The following is a 26476-nucleotide window of genomic DNA, read 5'->3' as shown; positions in this document are numbered from 1 at the left end:
GCGCTGTTTTAGTGTGTGCCCTTTAAATGCAAATGAGCTGCTGCTGGACGACACAGGGGGCGGAGCTTCATGAGCTCGCGCACAGTCTCTCAGGACAATTTCATCTCACGGAATGTCTGATGATAATATCAGAAACTCTCAGTAACGGTGTTCAGTTCGAGTCGGACAATAATGCCTACAGAGTCAGAGTGCTGTATAGAGATGAAACGGGTATAGTTTAGTAGTTTAATTACGGTTATTATAACGTATTTGTCATCTGCTTGTATGTATCCATTATTTATTAATAGCCTACAAGTCTGCTGTCTGAATGATGATCAAACATACTGATGAGTTTAATAAAGTTTATTGTAAATCACACAAAAGATGAAGCGTCAGTTTTACTTGAGAAAATCACCATAAGAGCTGAGTAAACACTGTAAGTTATTAGAAGTGCGCAAGTACATAAACGAATTTCGGTAGAGTTGAGGGAGCATTCCTGTGGGCGGAGGTTAGTCAAAGAACGGTTCTAGTGACGTCATTAAAGAAGGAAGTATAAAATATAAAATAAAATATCTCGCTTGGCATTGAACTTTGAGCTTTATAATTTTACAGATATTATTTATACTCTAACAACAACATTACACACTAACTAAAGTTTGAAACATGGGATCACGAAGAACAGGACCTTTAAATTGAACTTAAATCAATGAAAAGTGTGACTATTATGTTTGTGCGCTAGAGGACTCCTAGAACTTTAAATGAACTCAGCCATCTTAGTTGAGTTTACTGGAGTTCAAGGACATGAAGAGGTGGACCGCTTGCACCTGCCTGGAGAAGGATCTGGGAAACTTTAGAGGAGTGACAACCTAACGCCTGTTGTAAACAACAGGAGTATAAAAGACTGATGAACTGACTGCCTCGTGGGATACTGATACGCCAGTGCCCCCGACGCCTAGAAGCCCAGAGCTGAGGACAAGAAACCCCAAGCAGAAGATAAAAAGCCCAGAGTTTACTACACCTTTGATTCAAAACGTGATTATTGTATTTTATACTTAAACAATGAAGTTCTATTTGCCTTTATATTTTTGTTTATTATAAAAAGAAAAGTAACCAATTAAAATAAATTTAATTGATTACAAAATCTGCCTATTGAGACTTAGATTTATGATGCTGGAAGACTTTTTATGAGAACATAGGCTTACCACAGGGGAGTCTTCTGACCAAATTGTAAGTACCTTTTGAATGCTTATGGTTTAGGTCAGATTTGACTTCTCACTTTTCTCGTCTTATTACCAAAGCTGTATGTGCTCTTCACACTCCAGACCAGTGGGTGGCGGCACTCTTTAAGTTGATTTCACAAACCGGCAAACACTGAAGAAGAGGAGACGAGCTCTGAACAACAGCTGATTCAAAACAAAAGATTTGCAAAGTATTTGAACCTTCACGAAGCGGTTTTTTAAACGATCACTATTTCCAAGTGAAGAGATGCATCCAGACCAGCAGGAAGAACAGAAACCTGTAAAAATGGAGTTTATTGAAGATTACAGTGAGAACAGGAGTGGTCCTGATCAAGAACTCCTCAGAGTGAAGCTTGAAGAGACTGAAGAACAGATAGGTTGGTGTTTATTTTTGATTCTTCATTAATGATGCTGTGAAACATTAAAGTTATAAAACTGTAGCAGTTCTTTAATGGTTAGCCAGTCAACATATCCATTCAATCATACAGGTATAAATTCTGATATAATTTACACGTCCTTAACTTTAAAAATCTGGATGAATTTCTTCTGCAGAACACTAAAGATGTTTTGTGTGTGTGTGTGTGTGTGTGTGTGTGTGCGTGTGTGTGTGTGTGTGTGCGTGTGTGTGTGTGTGTGTGTGTGTGTGCGTGTGTGTGTGTGGGAAAAAATCCCGAAAGGTGTGAAAGAGGTTAAATAAATAATGCATAGGCTAAATGCTTTGAACAAGTATAAATAACACTTTTTTTGGTGCGAACATCATTGTACTATTCAATGAATGTCTTACTGCAAATGCAATATGGTGCACTGCACAATACAACACAATGACAAAGCAAACCATTTCTGTTAAAAGTAAGATTTTTTTTCATCTTTCTTTGAACTCAAACTTTTACTTGTATGGTGTTAATAAGTGTTAAGGCTCGTTCACAACAAGAATGTTAAAGGTGGTATCAGCGATTTCAGGCCCAAACAATGATCACATTCATCTAATCTTTCCTAACGATCCGCTAGCTGCCCGCCCCATAAGCAGGCCGTCAAAAAACGCGTCTCTGTAGGCAGCCTAGGCTCTGAGATCTGCACACAAAAACAAATGGTTTCACCACCACTCAACCAAAATAAATAGTGTTCCAACCAATCGCCGACAGGGGTGGGTGTTGTGAGGTTTTGCGCTCGTGCACGGCTGCCTATGACGGTTAGGAAAGATAAGATGAATATGATCATTTATGTTTGGGCCTTTTTTGGGCCTGAAATCGCTGATACAACCTTTAACTAATAACTATTGTAACGACTGAGACAATCAGATACATAACTATTTGCTACATTTAACAAATAAGCTTTAAAGCTCACTTTTAGTAATTAAAAACATCCCCACAAAAGAGACAAGAAAGCAGAAAAGGCCTCAGTCACCAAGGAGACTATCAGATTGTTTTATTGCTGGGAAAAATGTCCATAGGAAAGAGAAACAGACCTTAAAACAGACTTTCCTGCATTAATTTGTAAATGAACTGATCTATAAATGAACACATATTCCAGGACATTGTGTGTGTGATATTGTTAGCCTATGTCTTGTATAATGTATCTTGAATTTGTATTTATTTCACTATGCTTTATGAGAGAACTACTAGTTCTCTTACGAGAGGTTCTCTCGTATTGCGTAAGTTGCTTGCGCTACGGGTAAAGTAATCTTTTCTCGAGATCTGATTTATTGTCAACGCCAGGGCCAGAGTGGGGCCACTTTTCAGCCCGGGAGTTTCAGGCCCAAAACCGGCCCACTTTTTCCATGGTGGAATTCCAAATTAGCACTTTTTCTAAATTGGATAAATGAAGCAACAGTTCAGCTCTTACTATTGTGTAGTTTGTATTAATAACAAATAATGTAAAGGTTAAATAATAATTCACTTAGACTTTATAAGCAATTGCGACTTTATTTCACACAATTCTGACTTTATATTTCGCAATTCTGACTTTATAACGCGACTTTATATCACAATTCTGACTCTATATCTTGCGGTTCTGACTTTATAAGCAACTGCAACTTTATTTCACACAGTTCTGACTTTATATCTTGCAATTCTGACTTTATAAGAAGCAATTGCGACTTTATATCACACAATTCTGACTATCTTGCAGTTCTGACTTTAAAAGCAATTGCGACTTTATTTCACGCAGTTCTGACTATATATCTTGCAATTCTGACTTTATAAGAAGCAATTGCGACTTTATTTCACGCAATTTTGACTTTATATCTCGCAATTCTGACTTTATAACTAGAGATGTTCCGATACCCTTTTTTCCTTCCCGATACCGATTCCAATACCTGGACTCAGGGTATCGGCCGATACCGAGTACTAATCCGATACCTGGGTGTGTATACAGCTGCAATTCATACTAGCCCTGTATGAATTGATAGAATTATTTTATAAAAGGTATTTTAGTTTTACAATATAACTGTATAAAAAGTGCAACAAATAAATCTAGGAATCTAAAAAATTATATATGAATAATAGGGGTGTAACGTCCACAAAATTCACGGTTCGGTTCGATACCATACACTGGTGTCACAGTTCGGTACGTTTTCAATACAGCAAAAAGAAAGAAATGCCAGAGAAATTCCCTTGATTTACATTTTTTATTTATTTATTTTTTATTAACATCATAAAGTATGATCATTTTTTACTTTGAGCAATGATGGAGCTATAATTGGCATATAAAACAAAAACAGCTCCTTATAAAAAATGAAATGTAATATTGTAGTACTTAAGTTATAAACAAAGGTTTATTTTATTTCAGATTAACATTTAAGGGCAGCAATTTTATTCATAATGTCAAAATAAAACCAACGTAACGTTACTTGAAAGCACAATGTTCCTGGTTTCCACGTCAGCGCTGTTTGATCCGTTAATAACGGAGAAATATGAATGTTTCTCACTAGATCTCGCAGCGATGTTATTACTTCAGTGGCGAATTCAAATGCTTTCTTTACTGGATCTCTTAGCGCTGTGTAGCAACAGTGTAGCTTGATCAAGATCGGCTCACGCTGCATTGTTTCAAACTGTTTAATGGTCCGTGAAGCACAAAATAACGAGTAGCGCAATTTTGTTCCGTTTTCATTACGTTTGCCATTTGATGTTGGGCGTCAGCGTCTCTTACATTATGCGCTTGCCGCGCGCCTGCATCTGAAAATGTGCGTTTTCATTTCTTCTTCGCTGCTCTAAACAGTGGTTGCTTGTGGCAACAGCACAACTTCCTGTTTTGCCACAAGCAACCACTGTTTAGAGCAGCGAAGAAGAATTGATCTCCGATTTGCAGCGTAAAGCAAAGCTAGCGTGCATAACTAGGTATTGTTTAATAAAATGGTATCGGATCGGTACATGGGTAGATGTACTCGCCGATACCGATGCCAGAATTTTTATTGGTATCGGCGGCATTTCCGATACTAGTATCGGAATCGGAACAACCCTATTTATAACACGCAATTGCGACTTTATATCACGCAATTCTGACTTTATATCTCGCAATTCTGACTTTATATCTTGCAATTCTGAGAAAATTTCGTAAACTCGCAATTGTGAGATAAAAAGTCGCAATTATCTTTTAAAATGTTTTATTCTGTGGCGGAAACAAAGCTTCCATACCTCCTGGCCGCTTCCTCCCACCCATCCTCCCTGACGTGTACCGTTACGGTAGGGCCGGCCCAGCCATCGGTAGGTGCCGGCGGTGCCGCGGTAGCCTACCTGAGAAAACATTTTGGAAAAGACGGACTATGGACCCAACCAACTCTATAGGAGGGGAGGGGAGAACTCCCTCACATGGTACAACCCATGCAGAGGCTGCGCGCTGCGGTGTCAGAATGCAAAACGTGTGTAGCCTATGTAACTAACGTGACATTGAAATGTGAAAAAAAAAACATTTCCTCGACCGGCCCAAAAGTGAAGCGGCCCACCGGGAATTCTCCCGATTCTCCCGATTACCCACTCCGGGCCTAGTCAACGCAGTGCGGCAGCCAGCAGACTATGGCAGGCTGTATAAGTGTGCTCATTGGCTGACTTGCGGCAACTGCTGCAGCCTATCGGTGAGCCCTGCGTGTAACGTTGCGCCCTCTACGCGTCACAGCCCGTCAGAATGGGTGTGGCTTAGCATAAATAAGGAAGGGCTCGACTGGCTGAACTCTGCTTTTTCATCTCTTCAGCGAAGCTCTCCGCATCGCTGGATCTTGAGAAGCCGCCGCCGTTGAATCGAGCGACCAGCAAGCTTAGGAAGCGTCTGAGGAAGCCGGCCGCCTTCGCCGCCTTCAGCCATCCGTGCCTGCTGAGCTATCCGGCGACAGTATCCTTTATCTACTTTGTGTGTTCGCCGCTGCGACACATTTTCTATCTAAAAGTTTTTGTAAAAATGCCTTGATCTTCCTGTCCCTCGAGCCGCGCCCCGCTCAGCACCGGAGATCTGTGCATCTGCACTCTCTACGGGCACCTGCCCTGAGTGCGAGGAGCTTTCAATGTCGACCCTGCGGGCTCGACTTGAAGCCTTCCCTGATGAAGCTGTCACTCCGACTGTCTCTGCTGGGCCGTGCAGAAAGAAGCGCCGCTCCCAGAGGCCACCGGAGTCTTATGTGGCGCTTAAGAGCTCGCCGGAACCCTGCCCTCGAGCCTCTCTCTCTCCTTCTCCGCCCCCCTCCCGGACGCACAGCCGCCAGCCCCCGCCCGTGCTGCCACTGCTTCAGGGGATGAAGCGGCTGAAGTGGACGAGGACACCGCTGCTGACAGCTGCTCTATCCTGGCCTCTGACAGCGAGGATTGGTCCAGTTCTACATCCTCGTCAGTCCAGGAGTCCGGCCGTTCTCAGGCCGGGGTAGACGCGGAGCTTCTGCGCCTCCTCACTAAGGCCGTCAACCAACTTGGCCTCAAGTGGTCACTGCCCAAGGAGCCCGCGCCGAACAGACTCGACGGCTGCTTTCTTCACAGCCGCCGCCAAGCACCCACGTCTAGGACTGCACCCTTCCTGCCGGAACTCCACTCTGAGCTCTTGAAATCGTGGAATGCACCATTCTCTGCGAGAGTACACTCTCATGTCTCCTCGGCGCTCTCACAGGTTGACGGCGCCACCGAGAAGGGGTTTACTTCCATCCCCCCTGTGGAGGAAGCGGTCGCAGCGCACCTTTGTCCGCCTTCTGGATGGCGCTCAAAGGCTGCCCTCCCGTCCAAAGCCTGCAAGACTACATCAGCCCTTGTCGGCCGCGCTTTCTCCGCCGCCTCAGCCTTGCATTCCATGGCAGTACTTCAGATCCTGCAAGCCGATCTCCTCCGTGTGTTGGATGAGAAAGGCCCGGATCCTGCCTCCATCACGGATTTGCGCAGCGCGACGGATCTCTCCCTTCGCGCTACTAAATCTGCTGCCCAGGCTCTTGGAAGGTGCATGTCCTCGCTGACCGTCACAGAAAGGCACCTCTGGTTGACGCTCGCTGACATGGAGTCTGAGCTGGCCATTTTTCTCAATGCCCCGCTCTCCCCCACCGGCCTCTTCGGCCCAGCGGTTAGTGGGATTGTAGACTGCTTCTCGGAGGTACAAAAGACCACGCAGGCTATGAATCTGCTTCTGCCTCAACGCTCGAGCTCAGCCGCACGCCGCCCTCGGGACCAGCCTGCACGAAGCTCCACCCAGCGTCCAGCTCAGCCTCCGCCTTCGCAGCGACGACAGGACGGCCGCCCTAGATCGCGCTCGTCCAGCCGCAACAGGCCGCCTCCCCCACGGGGACCCCGGCCTAAGATCACGCTGAAACCTGAGCCCGCGAAGTCCTCCTAGCCACTCAAAGGAGGAAAAGACGGTTAAGTCCCGCCGCGGCCGGTCCACCATCAAAGCATTCCGCTCTGTCAGTCCCCTTTGCTATGGCTACTGCAGATATGTGCCCACGAGCCCGTGCCCACATCTACTCACTGTTCGCTCTGTCACACGGCCACTCTCTGCCGGTTACATCACAGATGTGTCATCATCACATCACAAAATGTTCCCCGTCCAAAGCCACCAGGACATCATGTATAAAACGGCTAGCCATCGCTGTCTGCAAGCCGGTGTATTCAGGCACCGAGTCTCCACGCCTCCGAATCAGGTTCTCGAGCCCGCAGAATGCGGCGACCGGAACCCGGAGGCCATTCTGCCCCTAGCCACACATGCAAATGCATGGGAAGCTATTCCAGGCGTGTCAGAATGGGTGCTGAGCACAGTAAAGCAGGGCTATTCGTTGCAGTTCGCTCGCCGTCCCCCGCGCTTTCGAGCCTGAACCGAGACGAGAGTGAATGGGGAAGTAGCACATCTACTTCGTGCAGAAATAGCGAAACTTCTGTGCAAAGGGGCTATAGAACCGGTACCGCCTTCTCTGAGCGAGTCAGGCTTTTACAGCCATTATTTCCTAGTGCCCAAGAAGAACGGAGCTCTCAGACCGATTCTAGATCTGAGGCATTTGAACAAAGCTCTTATGAAAAGACGTTCAAAATGTTCAAAACCAGACAGATCCTCGCGCAAATTCGCCCGGGAGACTGGTTTATTTCCCTCGATCTGAAAGACGCTTACTTTCAGATTCAGATAATACTCCGTCACAGGCCATTCTTGAGATTCGCCTTTGACGGTCAGGTATATCAATACACTGTCCTGCCGTTCGGCCTGTGGTCAGACCTGGAGAAAGCCTTCATATAAACTGTTTTGAGATGATAGCGGTCGAGAACGTGCTGAATCGCTGCCTCCCTCACATACGGGGCCACCATGTTCTAGTCCGCTCGGACAATATGTCTGTGGTGTCCTATGTGAATCGCCAGGGCGGTGTCAGATCCAGGAACTAGAGACCTGCGTGAGACACAATGTTCAGTCCCGCTCCCGCACTGTTCAGTCCCGCTCCCGCAAAAATTTGTCATTTTTAGTCCCGCTCCCGCCCGCAAATGCCCGCAAGACGGCAGGCAGTATGGATGTTCACTTTCTGTCTCACGAAAGGTCTTGGGGAAAAAAATGCGTGTGCACATAATTCCTTACCATTACTTGGTTACATATTTATTGGTAAGCCTGCATGTTCAACCATACAAAACATTAAATAGGCCTAGGCCTCAGTAACTAACGCCAACAAAGATAAACATTAATCGGCCCAAATTCCAATAGGCTTAATTATCGTGTAACATAAAAACAGCCTTAGGCATGGCCTACATAGGAACATTTGTAAAACAGATCATTCTTATCTAGCCTAGACTATAGACTATATCACAGGCCATTTAAACATTTAAAATGTGATCACAAAACACGAAACGGTCCCATATTACGAACAGCAAAATATTCACAATAGTAGGCTAACAGTAACCAAAAACAAAAATATAAAATCTATTTGATTAGGTAATATTATTATCTATCTAATATATATATATATATATTATACAGTATATTAGTTAATGTTCTGGTCACATAGGCTAGCCATGAACATTCGTAAAACATTGAGACTAAAAAACTATTTGGGCTTTGAGCCTCAGTGCAGATGTTAAACTGAAAATAGCCTAGGCCTACTTTTTAATAATAATAATAATATTAATAATAATAATAATAATAATAATAATTTTTCAAAAAATTTGCGGGAGTGCAGTGTATCATCCCTCCCGCCCGTACCCGCAAGTGCACCTCCATCATCCCGCACGCTCCCGCAATGACCTTTCAAAATTTGTCCCGCGCCGCACTGTTTTGCGTCGCGACCCGCGGGTGCAGACCTTTACCAGGAACCTCTGCAAACTGACAGAACGCCTTCTTGTGTGGGCCCATCACTCGCTGCGCTCGCTGAGAGCCTCGCATGTTCCGGGCCTCAGGAATGTCAGCCCAGACAGGCTGTCCAGGGACAACATTCCCCCGGGAGAATGGTCCCTGCACCCTCAAACAGTCCAGTTACTGTGGCACCTTTTCGGCAAAGCGGAAGTAGACCTTTTTGCGTTGAAAGACAATTGCCTGAGATTTCTTTTAAAAAGCGAGGACGCGCTGGCCCAAACCTGGCCCAGCCGCAAGTCAGCCAATGAGCACGCTTATACAGCCTGCCATAGTCTGCTGGCTGCCGCACTGCATTGACAATAAACACAAAATTAAGGATAATTTTTTGGCTTCAGATCTCGAGAAAAGATGACTTTACCCACAGTGTAAGCGACTTATGCAATACTCGTTCCCTCTTCTAGAGAGAACCGAGGTTACGTTAGGAAACTGAGTACGTTAATGTAACCCCACCGTGGGTGATATGGCAAAAATATCTTATTTGTTTAAAGAAAATCACTATTTAATCACGATTTAATGCATATCGTTTTGACTATTTTGCAAGTGACTGAGCATTAAAGCATAATTAATGTCCTTATTTTAAAAACAAAGCCTTGCAAGTTTACAAAATATAAAATATTAACATAATATAATACTTTTTTTGTTATTAAAAAAAGCGCTAAAGTATGAAGGGAGAGGAAGATAAATTCAGTAAGGTTGTCAAAAATAGTCATTCAACAATAAATTATTGGTACTATTATTGTTCTTCTCATTAAATAAAATATTGATACAGATTATTACACTATAGCATTATATATTCAGGGCTCGCCAATAAGGACTGCCCGACGGCCCCGGGCCAGCAAGAACAAATGGCAAGACCCATGTCTAACCACACTTGAGACAGAGCCGTAAATCCTACCAGCTATTAATTAATTATAACAAGTTTTGATTAATTATTAATATTTCTTTTGAGCTAATTGGTTACACTACCTTAGAGCAAATGTTAATTTTTTTTTTTTGATGATTTACTGAAAATTGTTACTTTTTAACTTTCATTTTAGACCCGATGGAAGAGATTAAAGACAGTGAAGGACTGGATGAAGCGGAGGAGGAACATCGTGTCAAAACTGAAGAAAAATCTTTGAGCTGCTCACAGACCGTAAGTAAACTTGTAGTGAGAAGAGCCATCAAAAATTTCACTTGCTTTCAGTGTGGAAAAATATTCCCACACAAGCAAAGTCTTGAAAATCACATGACAGTTCATAGCAGAGAGAAGCCTTTCACATGTGATCAGTGTGGGAAGAGTTTCCCTTACAAACAAATTCTTAAATTTCACATGATAGTTCATAGTGAAGAAAAGCCACACACATGTGATCAGTGTGGGAAGAGTTTTACACAAAAAGAAACCCTTAAGAGACACATGAAAATCCACACCGGAGAGAAGCCGCACAAATGTGATCAGTGTGGGAAGAGTTTCGCACTTAAAGGAGGCCTTAATCGTCACGTGAAAATCCACACTAGAGAGAAGCCATTCACATGTGATCAGTGTGGGAAGAGTTACACAGTTAAAGGAGCCCTTAATGATCACCTAAAGATCCACACTGGAGAGAAGCCGCACACATGTGATCAGTGTGGGAAGAGATTTACACAAAAAGAAACCCTTAAGAGACACATGAAAATCCACACTGGAGAGAAGCCGCACACATGTGATCAGTGTGGGAAGAGTTTCACAATTAAAGGAGCCCTTAATCGTCACGTGAAAATCCACGCTAGAGAGAAGCCATTCACATGTGATCAGTGTGGGAAGAGTTACACAGTTAAAAGAGCCCTTAATGATCACCTAAAAATCCACACTGGAGAGAAGCCGCACACATGTGATCAGTGTGGGAAGAGTTTTACACAAAAAGAAACCCTTAAGAGACACATGAAAATCCACACCGGAGAGAAGCCGCACACATGTGATCAGTGCGGGACAAGTTTTGGCCTAAAATATCTCCTAAAGAAACACATGAAAATCCACACTGGAGAGAAGCCGCACACATGTGATCAGTGTGGGAGGAGTTTTTCACAAAAAGGAACCCTTAAAGATCACCTGAAAATCCACAATGGAGAAATGCCGCACATATGTGATCAGTGTGGGAAGAGTTTTTCACAAAGATACCTTAAGATTCACATGAAAATACACACCGGAGAGAAGCCGCACTCATGTGAGCAATGCGGGAAAAGTTTTGCCCTAAAATATCTCCTAAAGAGACACAAGAAAATCCACACTGGAGTGAAGCCTCACGTGTGTTATTTGTGTGGAAAGGGATTTTTATGGGTGAGTGGTTTAAAATTTCACCAGAAAAGACACAGTGGTGGGAAGAAGTATGTGTGCTATGTTTGTGGAAAAAACTATTGTACAGAGGGTGAACTGAAGCGGCACCAGAAGAGAAGCTGCACACAAAAAAGACTCCTTAAGGATCACATGAAAATCCACACCGGAAAGAAGCCACACACATGCTATCAGTGCAGGAAGAGTTTCAGAAGTGTTCGAGCTTTGAAATTACATCTGTGTTTTCATTCTGGAGAAAGAAAGACGCACAAGAAAGTTCATACAAAGGGGAAGCTTTACACGTGTTCTGCTTGTGAAAAATGTTTTACACGACTGAGCGCTTTTAAAGTACACCAGAAAACACATACCAGTTCTAAATCAAATAAAAAGACATTTTTTCAATAGACATTTGTGAAACAAATGTGAAAAAAAATAAATTGGCTTCCCTACTCAAAAGTTGTGGATCTGAACAGGAACTATGATTTCAGACATTATTAGTTCAAACGTAACACAATGTTATGGCGATCTGAACCATTTTCCGTTCTTCACCATTTCCACAAGGGAGATGTGGCGCAAAGGATTTGACGCATGAATCCATAACATGTCTTGTAAAACTTTACTTTTTCTTTGTCTTGTGACATTTCAGAAATCAAACTAAAAAACTATTTGGAACCTTTTCACATTTCAAAAACATGAATTCTTTTTCCACAGTCAAAAGACTGTCTAGCACCAACCCTTCCTTCTTCCTTATTATTCTTCAGAATTATTACGCATACGAAACCCATTTAAAACTAGTCAAAATCACGTGATAAAATACAAATAACGCAAAATACACATTATGGCTCTAACACAATTTCAGGCAGTAAGAGTGGTTGAAAATAGAAAATCCAAGACACTCTTTTTCAAAATTATTAAAAAAATCATCCTTTATTTTACTGACTATTTCATAATAGAACATTTAAAGACATTGGGGAGAAGCAACCCACGCGTAGCGGCGCAAACAGCCTTCTTCAGGGTGTGGTTTCCAAACAAATAATTTCCCCTTTTCAGTGTGCTAATTAGAAACACCTGAGTGACATGAGTTACCACATGAAGCATGCACATACAGACAGAGTCCACTAGGTGGCTATTGCAAATTGAATCCAAAAACAAATGTACAGGGTGGGCCATTTATATGGATACACCGTAATAACATGGGAATGGTTGGTGATATTAAAGTCCTGTTTGTGGCACATTAGTATATGTGAGGGGGCAAACTCCTCAAGATGGGTGGTGACCATGGTGGCCATTTAGAAGTCGGCCATCTTGGATACAACTTTTGTTTTTTCAATAGGAAGAGGGCCATGTGACACATCAAACTTATTGGTAATGTCACAAGAAAAACAATGGTGTGCTTGGTTTCAACGTAACTTTATTCGTTCATGAGTTATTTACAAGTTTCTGACCATTTATAAAATGTGCTTGAGGAGTTTGCCCCCTCACATATACTAATGTGCCACAAACAGGACTTTAATATCACCAACCCTTCCCATGTTATTACGGTGTATCCATATAAATGGCCCACCCTGTATATACAGAAAAATGATCATAAAGAAGGACTGAAATCTATTTCTTCATTCAACCCAGGGTACACTGTGGCCTGTAAATCATATATAAAATGTTTCTCTCTGTAAAAGTAATTTTGATCGGTCACCTCCCTAAATATTCTTATTAATCATTTCTAAACCCTCAACCATTAGGCCTTCTGGATTACTATTGTGCACATTTTGGGAGTGTTTTGCCATAGGATAATCCAAATTATCTTTTCTAATGGCATTCTTATGCTCCGATACTCATACCAATGCTCCAATTCTTGGTCCGGCCTATATGGAAGCATCCACATTTATATGATAACCTGTATACCACAAAAGTAGTATTGCAATGAATTAATGCTTTTATATTGTACATCTTATTTGTCTTGAAATTACAGAATTGTCTGCATTTTTTTTTTATATTAGAACATTGATTGGATGTTCACTGGGATTCTAGGATGTTGACATATGCTCCTGTTTTGAAATCCACTCAGTATCCTTTTAATTTATCTCTTGTGTTGTCTATTGGATTGGATAGCAGCCGTTGATAGCAGTCTTGATGTTCAGTTGTTGTGAGGCTTCTTCAACATATTTGTCTTTGTCCATTACCACAACCGCTTCCCCTTTGTCTGCAGGTTTTATGATTATAGACTCATTCTTGGCCAAATGATCTATTGCCAGTTTTTGGGATTTAGTCAAGTTCTCCCTAATTCTTTGATTTGATGATAGGAACAGTCTCTCAATTTCAAAGTCCACCTTTTTTGTAAAAGCAGTCCCATTCGAAATTGGAGGCATAAAGTATGATTTTGGTCTAAAGGGATATCTTTGAGCTTTGCTATCAGTTGTCTGATTATTTTGATGATACCATACTTTGAGATGGAGGCTATCTAAATAGACCCACCTTGGTATTAAACCCATTAGTGTGATAAGTGGGAGAAAAAGAAAGTCCTTTAGACAACACACTAACACAGTCAGGGGCTAGAGTGTTTTAGATAGGTTGATTACCGTCTGCTCTTGTTCCGGTCTCTGATAATCTATGGTTGTTGTCTCAGTTGTTGTCTTTGACTGTTTTCTGCCTCTCCTTGTTTTCTTCTTTTTATGTTGGATTTTATGTGTTTGGGTCTTTCGTCCAAAAAATTAGACGTGGTAGAAGCAGCTGGTGAAGACATATTAGAAGTTATTGGTAGTAAAATTGAAGGACACAGATCTCAACTTGTAGACTCTGTCATCTTTGAAATCGTTTTCATCTCTCTTCAGTTTCTTGATTGTTTGTTGTATGACCAAAGCTGTAAGTTTCTCAAGATCCTGTTTCAATTTATTTTCAAATGGCAATTTTATGTCATCATTACTCATCCCAGAGATTTGTACTTTATCTCATTGAGTTTTTCTTGTACCACTTTTTTTTCCTTTCTTACTATGTTCAATGATTAGCAGAATCAGATCTAATGAACATTTTTTTAAAATGGCTTCCCATTTCAATCTAAACTCAATGTCTTCGGTGCCAAAATGGGACACGTTTTTGGGTCAATGGCCTACATTTTCTGTCCGATTGCATTTTTTCAGGCAAAAATGGGTTTAAAAGCATAAAAAGATACTGTATATTTGTAGTACCTCTCCCATGTATGTACTCACTTTAACTTTTCAAAAACCTTTACTTATTTGTTATTTTTTTTGTTATTTAAAGTGTCAAAACATCATGTGGTGCGACCGTCCAGCCATAACTTCTGTTTTGAAAACGTCTTTGAAATTACTCTGAATTTATTCAAATTTATTTTCTGCACTATTTGGCATGATTTCCAAAATGTTTTGTAATCCTTTAAAAAAATTCAAAGCATTTGTATTTATATTTCCATCATAATATACAAACAAACTTTGTCCGATGATGTCCATTTTATGAAATATCATGTGGTGCGACCATCAAGGAACTACCATTTTGGGACTTATATGTTGAAAACTATTCAAACACAGGAAGTTACCTGTGTTTGAATAAATAAACCAATTTACCAAGGACCCATGAAAGCAGCAAGCAGGATTGTAATTCTCTCAAATTGGAAAAAAAAATAAACCTTTGTAATGGTTGGTATGTAGTTACCAAATTTGGATGTCATGTGGTATGACCTCAAAAAAAAATTTATATTAAAGTTATTTCTACAAATATATATTTTTATTATAAATTTCATAGTGACCTTTTTTGGCAAGCTAGCTCGTTTTGTTTAGGTGGCCAATTCTGTGCCTGTAAATTTTGACTGAATTTGAAAATATCATGTGGTGCGACCAAATATCATGTGGTGCGAGCACTGCAGACTGTTTTCCATGATAGATATATGTCCTAGATTGGCAGTTTTATGATTTTATATTCAATTGACGGTTTATATAAAAACAGTACTTTACTTTAGTATAATTTGGAATTGATTTTTATGCAATTTGGGATATTTTTTTTATATATTTCAGACAGTTTGTGTTTACTCTTTATACAATATGAGAAAAATGCAACAAAAAAAATTAGAGCATGTAATTTCAGTTTAGTAATAATGCATTTATTAGTAGTGTATTTATTATTGCCTATTTATTTATTTAAAACTATTTTAATCTATTTTACCAGATGCCACTGCCAAGCGAAAAAATTCTGACCCTGCAACAAGAGCAGAGTACCTTGATAGGAAAAGAGTGAAATATTATTACAGTTTAAAATATCTGTTTTCTATGTGAATATGTAGTAAACTGTAATTTATTCCTGTGATCAAAGATTAATTTTCAGCATCATTACTCCAGTCTTCAGTGTCACATGATCCTCCAGAAATCATTCTAATATGTAACCCTGGACCACAAAACCACTCAATGGGTCAATGTCACATGGGTCAATTTTTTTTAAATTGAGATTTATACATCATATGAAAGCTGAATAAATAAGCTTTCCATTGATGTATGGTTTGTTAGGATAGAACAATATTTGGCTGAGATACAACTATTGAAAATCTGGAATCTGAGGGTGCAAAAAAATCGAAACATTGAGAAAATCTCCTTTAAAGTTGTTCATTTATGTTTGCGATATTGCTGCATTCACTCACATAAATAAATGTTTATAAATTTATGGTAGGACATTTACAATATATAAAACATGATCTTTATTTAATATCCTAATGATTTTTGGAATAAAAGATAAATCGATAATTTTGACCCATACAATGTATTGTTGGCTATTGCCACAAATAGGATATGAATGAATGTGTGTAATTTGTGTGTAAGTAAGGTAAGGTTAAAAGGTTAGTAAGGTAAAAGCACACAAAGACATGTTATCTTTAAACACTTTCAAAAAATGTATCAAAGTTTGCAATTAGAGGGATTCCTCATTGAAACACATAAGGTGGGCTTAAATGGTACATAGTGAGTAATGGTGAAAAAAGACAATGTTTTCCTTTAAAAATATAAGATATGTTTACAAATACATGCATGGAGCTTAAATATACTGTGGACTAGTATCATAGTATTTCATTCAAGGTTAGCTTGTGTTGGCTGTAGTTTGCATGTGTTTTGTGGTGCTGTACCATTTAAGCCCATCTTAAAAAAAAGTTAATTTATAAAAATAATCTTCTCTACAAAACAATTTATGATGCATTTATTTGTAAATGAATGTAAAATGAATCACAAAACATTCATTGTTTGCAGTTCACATGCTTAATTCTTTGGCAGTCTATCTTTCTGTAAGGCTAATGGTTTGACCTAGAGATTAGCTTTGAACGCAAGCTAATAAAACTCATCTTTCCATTTAAAGGAAAATGATATAAAATGATAAAGTACTATTTGTTCATACACAAAAAACAATACATTTATCTCTTATTTGACATAATATCAATGTAGTTACCAAAGAAATGGCTGAAAATTGCTGAAATGTGTTGATTTCTGAAGGGTCCCGAAACACCAAAGTTTTGGGGTGACTTTGTGTGAGGTCCCCTGAGACAGCGTGCACATGGGTGGGGCTTACTCAACATTGACAAATGTAATTGGTATGCAATTAAAAATGCCAGGGAAGTAACAAATCACTGGATTGGTTAAAATAATAAGCAGCATAAAATATTATTTTCTCTTTTTTTAATTTGACTTAAGAGTTGAAAGTGGGCTTAAAGGGTACATGGGCTTAATGGGTACACTTACCCCTACCCTGTGCGACTGGTGACTGGTTTTGTGATCCAGAGTCACTAATGATTTGCTGCTCAAGAAACATGTCTGATTATTATCAATGTTCATATTTTTGTGGAAACTGTGATTCATTTTATATGTCAGGATTATTTGATGAATAAAAAGTTCAAAAGAACAGCATTTATTTTAAATAGAATCTTTCGTAACATTATAGCCTGTGCCTGAATGTGACACTGAATGTGTCTTTGATTAATAAAACTATTAATTACTTAAAACAAAAAAACTATTGACCCCAAATGTTACCTGTATACAATACTTTTATGAAATAATTTATATCTATAACATTATTATTTGTTAGAAAGGAATTCTAAGTCACATTAAATTAAATGGTGCACTTGTGTTTGTGATGTAATTTTTATAAAAAAGAATGTTTATAAAATGTTTATATTCAGGAAAATTCTGTGAAATTTGTATAAAATCTGGTTTAAATCTATTTTTTTGTAAAAAAAAAAAAAGTGGTGTTCATTGATCTATTTAAATAGATTTTTAACTATATAAGGTCTTCGTGTCATTTGGAGCGACCACTTATCGTGTGGTGCGACCAATAAAAGCAATCACTGTATTAAATTTAAAATAAAATATCTTATTTCTGTGGCTGAAATATGAATCACTGATACAGTATGCTTTAGTAAATTATATTTTTAAAACATTGCAACCCATTCTCATCCCCTGGGCGTCAAAAACTGAAGCATGGTCAAGTGCCTTCCGCGTTACATAGAAGACTTCGAACGTACCCCTAGGCGTCACTTAATTGACGAACAGGAAATTCCATTGATTTCAACGGTTTGCCTTATACGTCAAATTAAAGGAATACTTCACCTCTGGGAAGATGAGTTTGTATTTAAAATAGGTCATTTAAGTACAAGAAATGTGAAGAAATTTTTTTAATTTGGAGCTTTCTAAACTGAGAAAAGCCAGAAAATTTATTTTTGGCTTATGTGGATGAAAGACAACAACTCCCAGAATGCACTTGCTTCGCTGCCTTAGGAGGCCACGCCTACTGGTAAGGGAGCACAGTTGAAAACAAACATCAAGGCTAGCCTACGTGATGAGTTTGCCTGGGATTTAGAGATCGCCCAAAATGTCCGGGATTCGGCTTTTGCGTTCTACAGTCGCCATTCATTCATTATGTTTACTGTGGCGAGCAGGACGAGGCTGATGGCCGCGGGAGAACGGCGCGAGGCCGGTGGCGTCATACTGAGACGCGCCGGGTCTCTCTCACGGAGGAGCGGGAATTTTCTTAGCAATGGTAAAACGCACATCAACCGATCACTTGTTTAGCGTTTATGTAAACACTACATTCAGATTCACCGATCGGAATGAATTCAGTTAGATTGAAACAAAAGGTGTGCATGTAAACAATGAATGGCGACCGCAGAACGCAAAAGCCGAATCCCGGACATTTTGAACGATCTCGCCTGCCGGACAAGTCCGGGAAAAGGAGGATGTAACCCCTACTTACTCAGCTTTCTCCTACTATTCAGCTATCTCCACAGAACAAGAGCCTGCTAGTTTAGCTTCCAAAGAAAGATGGCTGACACTGTACATTCTGTGAGTGAGATCCCACCCTCTATGGGCGGGCTGAAAACATGCGGAACAACGCCATCTACTGGCTGTAGTCTTTAGCCTCTGGCCAGAAAATCCCCCGATGACGCAAAATGACGATTTTTGCGTCATCGGAGGATTTTTTTCAGACAAAAAATACATAAATCTCTTGTCTCAGGGGGATATGAGGGTGGAAAGCATGGTAATTCGAAAATACTACAGGTTTTCTACTAATACAAAGCTTAATGTTAAATCTTATTATAGACTATTATATTATAGACCCTACGTCATCGCAATTTTCTAAAGCTCTGGTAAGAAATAAGGCCTATTAAATTGATATTTTTTTATAGCTAAGTTTCTATAGCTATATAAATGTATTTAATGTCCATAAATCATCTTTTTAATATTATCTGTAAAGACTTTTATCTGGGCTAGGCTACCTCCAACAACTCCAAAGCTTTAAAATCCATAACACATGTGTATGTATACTTTGTATGCATAATTAAATGATTGTGTAGGCCTACTGTGTATGCTTCTGGCCTGTTCACACGTCTATCAGGGTTGTTGATATATATATATTATTATTTTATTTTATTTTTTATTGAGAATAAAAGCCATACCTAAAACCGATTGACGGGTGCTAATGCTAATGGTACTATGGTAAGTGTTACCAATAGGCCTACGTCCATTAGCATGTTAGCTAATACTTTATGATTTGGGGTTTATCAGATACTTTATGACCTGGGATTTGTGTTAGACTGCCATAATAGATTAAATATTTAATGGATGGTTTACTTTTTATTATTTACATAGAATATCGACTTGGTCTATGTCCATGCACAGGCATATATAATTTCTACAAGTGTATGTATATGTACATTTGTTATACATAATATGTGACTTATATGTGCTTATATGGTATTTGCATTAATACACATACTGTAATGATAAGTAAAAAAAAAATAGTTTGAATGAATTTTCATTTGAAGTATTTCTTTCACATGATCTACATTCTGTCATGCATTCCAAAAAAATATTATCTAATTATCTAATTTTATGTCCACACCACTACACCTTCTACTATACAGTATTCTGTAGCTTCCAAACAGAAACCTCAGGTAGAAAGCTCCAATTGTAGCAGTTGCCTGCACTTGCTTTGTTTGCATTGTATTTTAATTTTTTTCTTTCTTTTAGAGCAAAATGACAAAACCAAAACAGAAACCATGTCCCCACTGCCAGGCACTCAACAATGCCAGCTCCAAAACATGTAAAACATGTTTTGCTAGTTTAACCCTCAGACAGAGAGTTAAAAACAAACAAAAGTATATCGAGGAGAGTGCATGGAAGTCCAACACAAAAAAACACAGAAATGCTGCTCGTGTGGTGGATTCTGCCCGCATTGCTGTAAGTCTTGTTCTGCAAATGTAGTATCAGTATATATTATATTCTGTTTATAGTAGCCTATACTGTACTGTACTGTACTGAAATGAATGAGGTAAATACAAAATTATACAGATAACATATTATTCACTGGGTATAGGTGAAGTATTCTCATATTTATAATTCTTATAATATAAGCAAATGTATATATAACTATGAATAATTAAATAGTAAAAATCTGTTATTTAAAAAGAAATGTTAAAAAGATATATATATATATATATATATATATATATATATATATATTTATATTTAGAATTATAATAATACTTTGTTACATTTCTATAGCGCTTTTCTGGGTACTCAAAGCGCACTATTACACTATATATATATATAAATATATTATTGTAGCAACTCATAATGGTAATAAAATGTTTATACTGTAATTTTCTCAAAACGTAATAAAATCTTGCGCTCATAATGTAATAACAATTTTTACATTTTGAGAAATGTATTACATTAGAAACTTAACAAAACATATCATATTTTCATTACTGTAATAGCTTTTTAAACATAAAAATATTAGTATTCCCTTACAATACATTGAAAAAAAAATCAAAATCCAGTCTTAAAGGTATTGTATGGAAGGATTTTTCTAAAAAAAAACATTCCAAATTTGTTTAAACTGTCTTTATATACCAATACATAATTAAAATGTAAGTACTCTGAAAAAGAGAGTATAATAATCGAGTGACTGTAGACCTTTTAATCTGCAATAAACACAGCTCATTATTTCCATTCACTCCCACCCCCTCCCTTCTGAGCTCCTTCCAAAGCCACGCCCCCAAAACACATGAACGCGTGACGCCAAACGCTCAGGCTCAGCTGGAAGACGCATTTATTACCTGAGACGAGCGGAGAGGAGCGCAGTACATACAGTGACATCATGTCAGAATCACATGTAATAAAATACCTAACTTTATCACTATGAATATAAACAAATAAGATTTCTTTTAGTACCTCACTATCAAGCTAGCATATCGATACTGGTAAAGTTTGATTCGGTAACGAGCTATATTTATAGGTAACGAGCTATATTTATAAGGCAAAGCTAAAAACAGGTTGCATTGATGCACGTTTTTCCATTACCATCAGTTAAACTGTGATGAAGGTGAATTTCGTGTAAGATTCATAACATATACGGTGTTTTGCACGTAAGAGTTTCCATAATGAAAACATTGTTGACTAATGAAGACTAACGTACACTCCGGAGACAAGTACCGCATCGTCGGTTCGAGGACAGGTCCGGGGTCGAGGGCGAAGCAGAGGAGGTCGTTCAAGAGTGCGGGCAGGGTCCGAGGAAGTAGTTTTTGCCTTGTTTGCCTTCGCTGACTGCATATGCAGGTGCTTTGAATTTTGAATGCTCTTTCTCTGCCATCATTTTACTCTTCGTAGGTTCCGCGCCTCTCAAATCAAACGGGTGCACGCGCATATGGGCAGATCTAGCGACAGGGGTGGTAGCCATTGGTTGCGAGAGTGAGTGACAGTCGCCCAAACCAATCAATTGTTTCGTCCCGAATGGAAATAATGAGCTGTGTTTATTGCAGATTAAAAGGTCTACAGTCACTCGATTTTTATTCTCTCTTTTTTTTAGAGCACTTACATTTTAATTATGTATTGGTATATAAAGACAGTTTAAACAAATTTGAAAAAAAGTTTTTAATAAAAATCCTACCTACCCTACCTTTAAACTACCTGCAAAATGCTACATTTAAATATTCATGCAATTAATATTACATATATATTAATTTAACAAAAAAACATTGGTATTCTGTTTTAAAAGCTATTAATGAAAATATGATATGTTTTGGTAAGTTTCTAATGTAATACATTTCTCAAAATGTAAAAATTGTTATTACATTATGAGCTCAAGATTTTATTACGTTTTGAGAAAATTATTACATCATGAATATTTTATTTCAATAATAATGTAATACTTATTTCATTAGGTGCAGTTTTTACATTATGTGCAGTTAGTACATTATGATTTGCTACATTTCTCAATTAAACATTTAGACATCTTTTTTACTTTGATAATCCAGTTGATTTGCAACAGAATTGTCTGGTAAGTCCCTGCTTACCATTATGAAAACATCGATACTTATCGACTGTCTGTGCATTTGTTTCACAGGTTAAGAAATTGGATGTACTTGGCTATAAGCCAATTCTCTTCATTTCTAAAGAGAAAAGAAATGGGTTTGTGGCTGAAGTCATCACTTCAATGGGTCCATTTGCAGTTGGACCACTTCAAGCCATCTTTGAAAGGATGACTAGCCTTTATGAAATATGTATTAAAAGTAAGTATTTCGTATGATCTACACATGCAATATTCAAAGAAATATTTTCAAAATTTCTTTCAAAAAATTCTCATAGATTACCTGAGGCTTCAAAACAACACCAGTACTGCTGAAACTGTCTGCCAGCACCCGACTTCCTCCCTTCCTCCTCCATCTTCTTCCTCTAGCCTTCCTCCTCCTTCCTCCTCTTTTGACACCCTTTCTCCTCCATCTTCTTCCACTAGCCTTCCTCCTTCTTCCTCCTCTTTTGACACCCTTCCTCCTCCATCTTCTTCCTCTAGCCTTCCTCCTCCTTCCTCCTCTTTTGACACCCTTCCTCCTCCATCTTCTTCCTCTAGCCTTCCTCCTTCTTCCTCCTCTTTTGACACCCTTCCTCCTCCATCTTCTTCCTCTAGCCTTCCTCCTTCTTCCTCCTCTTTTGACACCCTTCCTCCTCCATCTTCTTCCTCTAGCCTTCCTCCTCCTTCCTCCTCTTTTGACACCCTTCCTCCTCCTTCATCTTCTTCTTTCAGCCTTCCTCCTTCTTCCTCCTCTTTGTACACCCTTCCTCCTCCTCCATCTTCTTCTTTCAGCATTCCTCATTCTTCCTCGTCTTTTGATACCCTTCTTCCTTCTCCATCTTCGTCCTCCAACCTTCCTCCTCCCACGACCTCTTACATCAACCTTCTTCCTCCTACCTCTTCTTTCCCCACTCCTCCTCCTACACTATTTCCCCTCACCCCTACCTCCTCTTGCATCACCCCTCCTTTCTATGATTCACATCTTCCATCTACAAACTCTTCTTTCCACTGCCAGAACAGTCATGCTGCCCCATCTAAGCCCAAAGATGCAGGTGATTTTTTTTATTTTATTTCAGGCAAAAACATGCAATAAGTTTTATTTAAGCTTGAACAAAAGTTCTATTCCCAATTTTAGTGCCAATGCCAGCATTTTAATCCAGATTTAGTTCTGACTGTGTGTGTGTGTGTGTGTGTGTGTGTGTGTGTGTGTGTGTGTGTGTGTGTGTGTGTGTGTTTTACAGACAATTCATCCACAATAATTCCAAGGACAGGAGGCAAACAAAGAAAATGGATGTATAAAGAAGCAGGTATTGTGTATTTGCATTTTTAATGAAAACTGACTAACTATTGTACAAAGTAGAACACAAGTTCATATTTCAATATCATTTTTCAAAGGCTGTTTTTAAGTCGCAAAATATTGTTAAATTCCATAACTAATCATAGACAATAATGTCTATGATGCTGAATATGTGTATGCAACTGATTGTGCATAAACTGGAATAATCCCCTTCAATGTTTAATCTTACTTTGTGATTGTAATACAGTGGTTAAATGCGTACAGGCGTCAAACTATTCCCGTGTGCATGGTTGCTGTTTTAATTAAATTCTTTTAAATAATACCGAATGAGTTCTAAACAAATTTCAAGTATTCTGTTAATGGAACTGTGGCGAGCAGGACGAGGTCGAGGGATGTGAGAGACCGGTGCATCGCGCATTTGTCGCTCATCAGTAATCACGCCACCGGTCTCGTGCCGTCCACTCACGTCCCTCGACCTCGTCCTGCTCGCCACAGGAACTTATATTTAGTGACCATACAAAATAAGCAGCTCCTAATGAATGCAAGTGACAAAATAAAATATTTGCCATTATGCAAATGTAAAATCATGCCATCCATGAGTGTTTCCATAATGTGCACTATTACCAAACCACACAACCAATTCAAAGCAAATTGTACTTCAGATGGTCTAATTTCAGTTCATTTTTAGGGTTTCAGGTGGCCAGGCCATTGCAAGGATTTATGCATTCTATTTATTAAGAATTGCTTACCGAACTGTTGATATGTCATGAGTGTAAACATTTGCTGATTATATATTATATCCTTTTATATTTTTCTGTTGTAGAATGCCAAGTACATCCCAGATTAAAAACATTTCCATATGACAAGATCATAAGGAACAGGATGTCAAAGGAAGTAAGATTGAACTCATTTTGAAAATGTTTGTCAGAAATGTATTCCTTAGTAAAAGATAAAAGATTGAAACGTAAGAATTTTTTTTTTATAATGTACATTTACCGGTATTTGAAATGAGAACGAATCTATGGCCTAATAAGGGCATGGTACAGGCACGTTTATTTGTATTATGTGTTTATGTGTATTTTTAGCATGATGTTTAGTGTGTGTGTGTGTGTGTGTGTGTGTGTGTGTGTGTGTGTGTGTGTTGTTGCTTATGTTTCTTAAAGGAGAAGTTCACTTTCAAAAAAACTTTTGCTGATAATTTACTCACCCCCATGTCATCCAAGATGTCCATGTCTTTCTTTCTTCAGTCGCAAAGAAATTAAGGTTTTTGATGAAAACATTCCAGGATTTCCCCCCATGTAATGGATTCTATTGGGACCCAAACGGTAGAAGGTCCAAATGACAGTTTAAGTGCAGCTTCAAAGGGCTTTAAACGATACCAGACGATGAATAAGGGTCTTATCTAGCGAAACGATCGGTCATTTCCAAAATAAATAAAAAAGTTTAAGTTTTATAAGCACAAATGTTCGCCTTGCTCTGTTCTGTGATGCGCGTTCGTGACGTCACGTAATACGCAATTACGTTGAAAAGGTCACGCTTGAAAAATTTCTGTCCTGAAGAAAATGTTCTTTTTGGCTTTTTAATATTAAAACACCCAGGATACGCACACGAAATGGGCATTTTAAACGATAAACTGACACAAATACATTTGAAAATGTGTATATGGTCCTCCTTCCGCACATTTGTAAACACGTCAAGTGTGACCTTTTCAACGTAATTGCGTATTACGTGACGTCTTCAACGCGCATCACAGAACAGAGCAAGGCGAGCGTTTGTGCTTATAAAACTTAAACTTTTTTATTTATTTTGGAAATGACCGATCGTTTCGCTAGATAAGACCCTTATTCATCGTCTGGTATCGTTTAAAGCCCTTTGAAGCTGCACTTAAACTGTCATTTGGACCTTCTACCGTTTGGGTCCCAATAGAATCCATTACATGGGGGGAAATCCTGGAATGTTTTCATCAAAAACCTTAATTTCTTTGCGACTGAAGAAAGAAAGACATGGACATCTTGGATGACATGGGGGTGAGTAAATTATCAGCAAAAGTTTTTTTGAAAGTGAACTTCTCCTTTAAAGGGTGTCAAAGAGGTCAAAGTGAGATGGAAGCCATGTTCAGGATGGTATGTATCACATATAACCTGTATAAGGGTGCACTACGGTAATTATAGAAATGAGGTAAACCTGTTCTAAAAATCTAGGATATTTGTTTTTACATGTATTATAATAAACTTTTACTTATTCATTTTGATTGCCTAATACATCTTTCTTGCTTACATTTTGTCTTTAAATGTCTTAACTGAATGCAAAAATATGTTTGCCCTTAAAAAAGTCAATCTATTTTCAATAGTTACATGTCATAGCCTGTTCTGTAAATTTGTATATGATTTTTTTTTTTTTTTTTTTTTACTGATTTGCAGTGGGATGAAATGGACGGACACCTGGGAGCCCTACAATCTTTTCTTCCAAGAATAAAGTTTAGTTTAGTTTATGTACCTGTTCTTGGTTCAGTTACTGTTTTAGTTTGCTGTTCTTGTTTTCTTATCTATATTTATTGCATGTAACTGTTTCTTTGCTGTTTTCTAATAAATCCTAATAATCGATTGATTACTTGTCACTTTTTTACAAATCACTTTTACCGTGATTAATGTTGAATGAATGATCAAACATTGGTACTGTGAGTGTTTTTCCCCCTGGAATTTTGGAGTAATATTTTCAACTGGGTTTTGAACAGGCTGAACATTGTTGAAGCTTTACACGATCATCTGGTAAATGTTATTATTTGTATCATTTAATATCATTATTTGTTAGTATTATTTATGGTAACTTGGGCAAAATGGTTGTTCTTGGTGCCAATTGAGGTACTATGGCAAAAATAAATACAATATATTGGAAATAATTAACTAATACAGTATATTTAACAATAAATAAATGAGTAACAATTAATGTTAACAGGCATTAAAACATTAGCATATATAGCAGGGGTGGGCAAACTTTTTGGCTCAAGGGCCACACTGGGTTTTAAAATTTGACAGAGGGCCGGCCCAGTAGCAGATTATG

The 26476-nt window shown here is 38.7% G+C and overlaps 1 protein-coding gene across 6 annotated transcripts; it reads left to right on the top strand.

Moving 5' to 3' along the window:
- Positions 1 to 1330: 1330 nt before the first annotated feature.
- LOC311085723 (uncharacterized protein) lies at positions 1331 to 26022 on the top strand. 6 transcript variants are annotated; one of them, XM_084118311.1, is made up of 9 exons: positions 1331 to 1594; positions 10037 to 10134; positions 19797 to 20006; positions 22174 to 22339; positions 22416 to 23171; positions 23361 to 23426; positions 24240 to 24310; positions 25496 to 25539; positions 25837 to 26022. In XM_084118311.1, exons 1-9 carry the CDS (start codon positions 1465 to 1467, stop codon positions 25889 to 25891), a joined length of 1596 nt encoding a protein of 531 aa, XP_083974437.1. In that variant the 5' UTR covers positions 1331 to 1464; the 3' UTR covers positions 25892 to 26022. The 6 variants fall into 6 exon arrangements, with proteins under 6 accessions (XP_083974437.1, XP_083974435.1, XP_083974436.1 ...); XM_084118309.1 differs by lacking the exon at positions 25496 to 25539; XM_084118310.1 differs by lacking the exon at positions 25837 to 26022 and having other exon boundaries at positions 25496 to 25827.
- The last annotated feature ends 454 nt before the right edge of the window (positions 26023 to 26476 follow it).

Source organism: Abramis brama (assembly GCF_963993115.1).
Source record: "Abramis brama genome assembly, chromosome: 6".
Taxonomy (NCBI): Eukaryota; Metazoa; Chordata; class Actinopteri; order Cypriniformes; family Leuciscidae; genus Abramis; species Abramis brama.
The sequence above is the reverse complement of the archived record's forward strand: the minus strand, read 5'-3'. Positions and strand labels throughout refer to the sequence as shown.

Coding starts and splice junctions, on each gene's coding strand:
- LOC311085723 (XM_084118308.1), top strand. CDS start 1,465: ATGCATCCAGACCAGCAGGAAGAACAGAAACCTGTAAAAATGGAGTTT. Junction 1,595..10,036: donor AGAGACTGAAGAACAGATAG/GTTGGTGTTTAT, acceptor CTTTCATTTTAG/ACCCGATGGAAGAGATTAAA.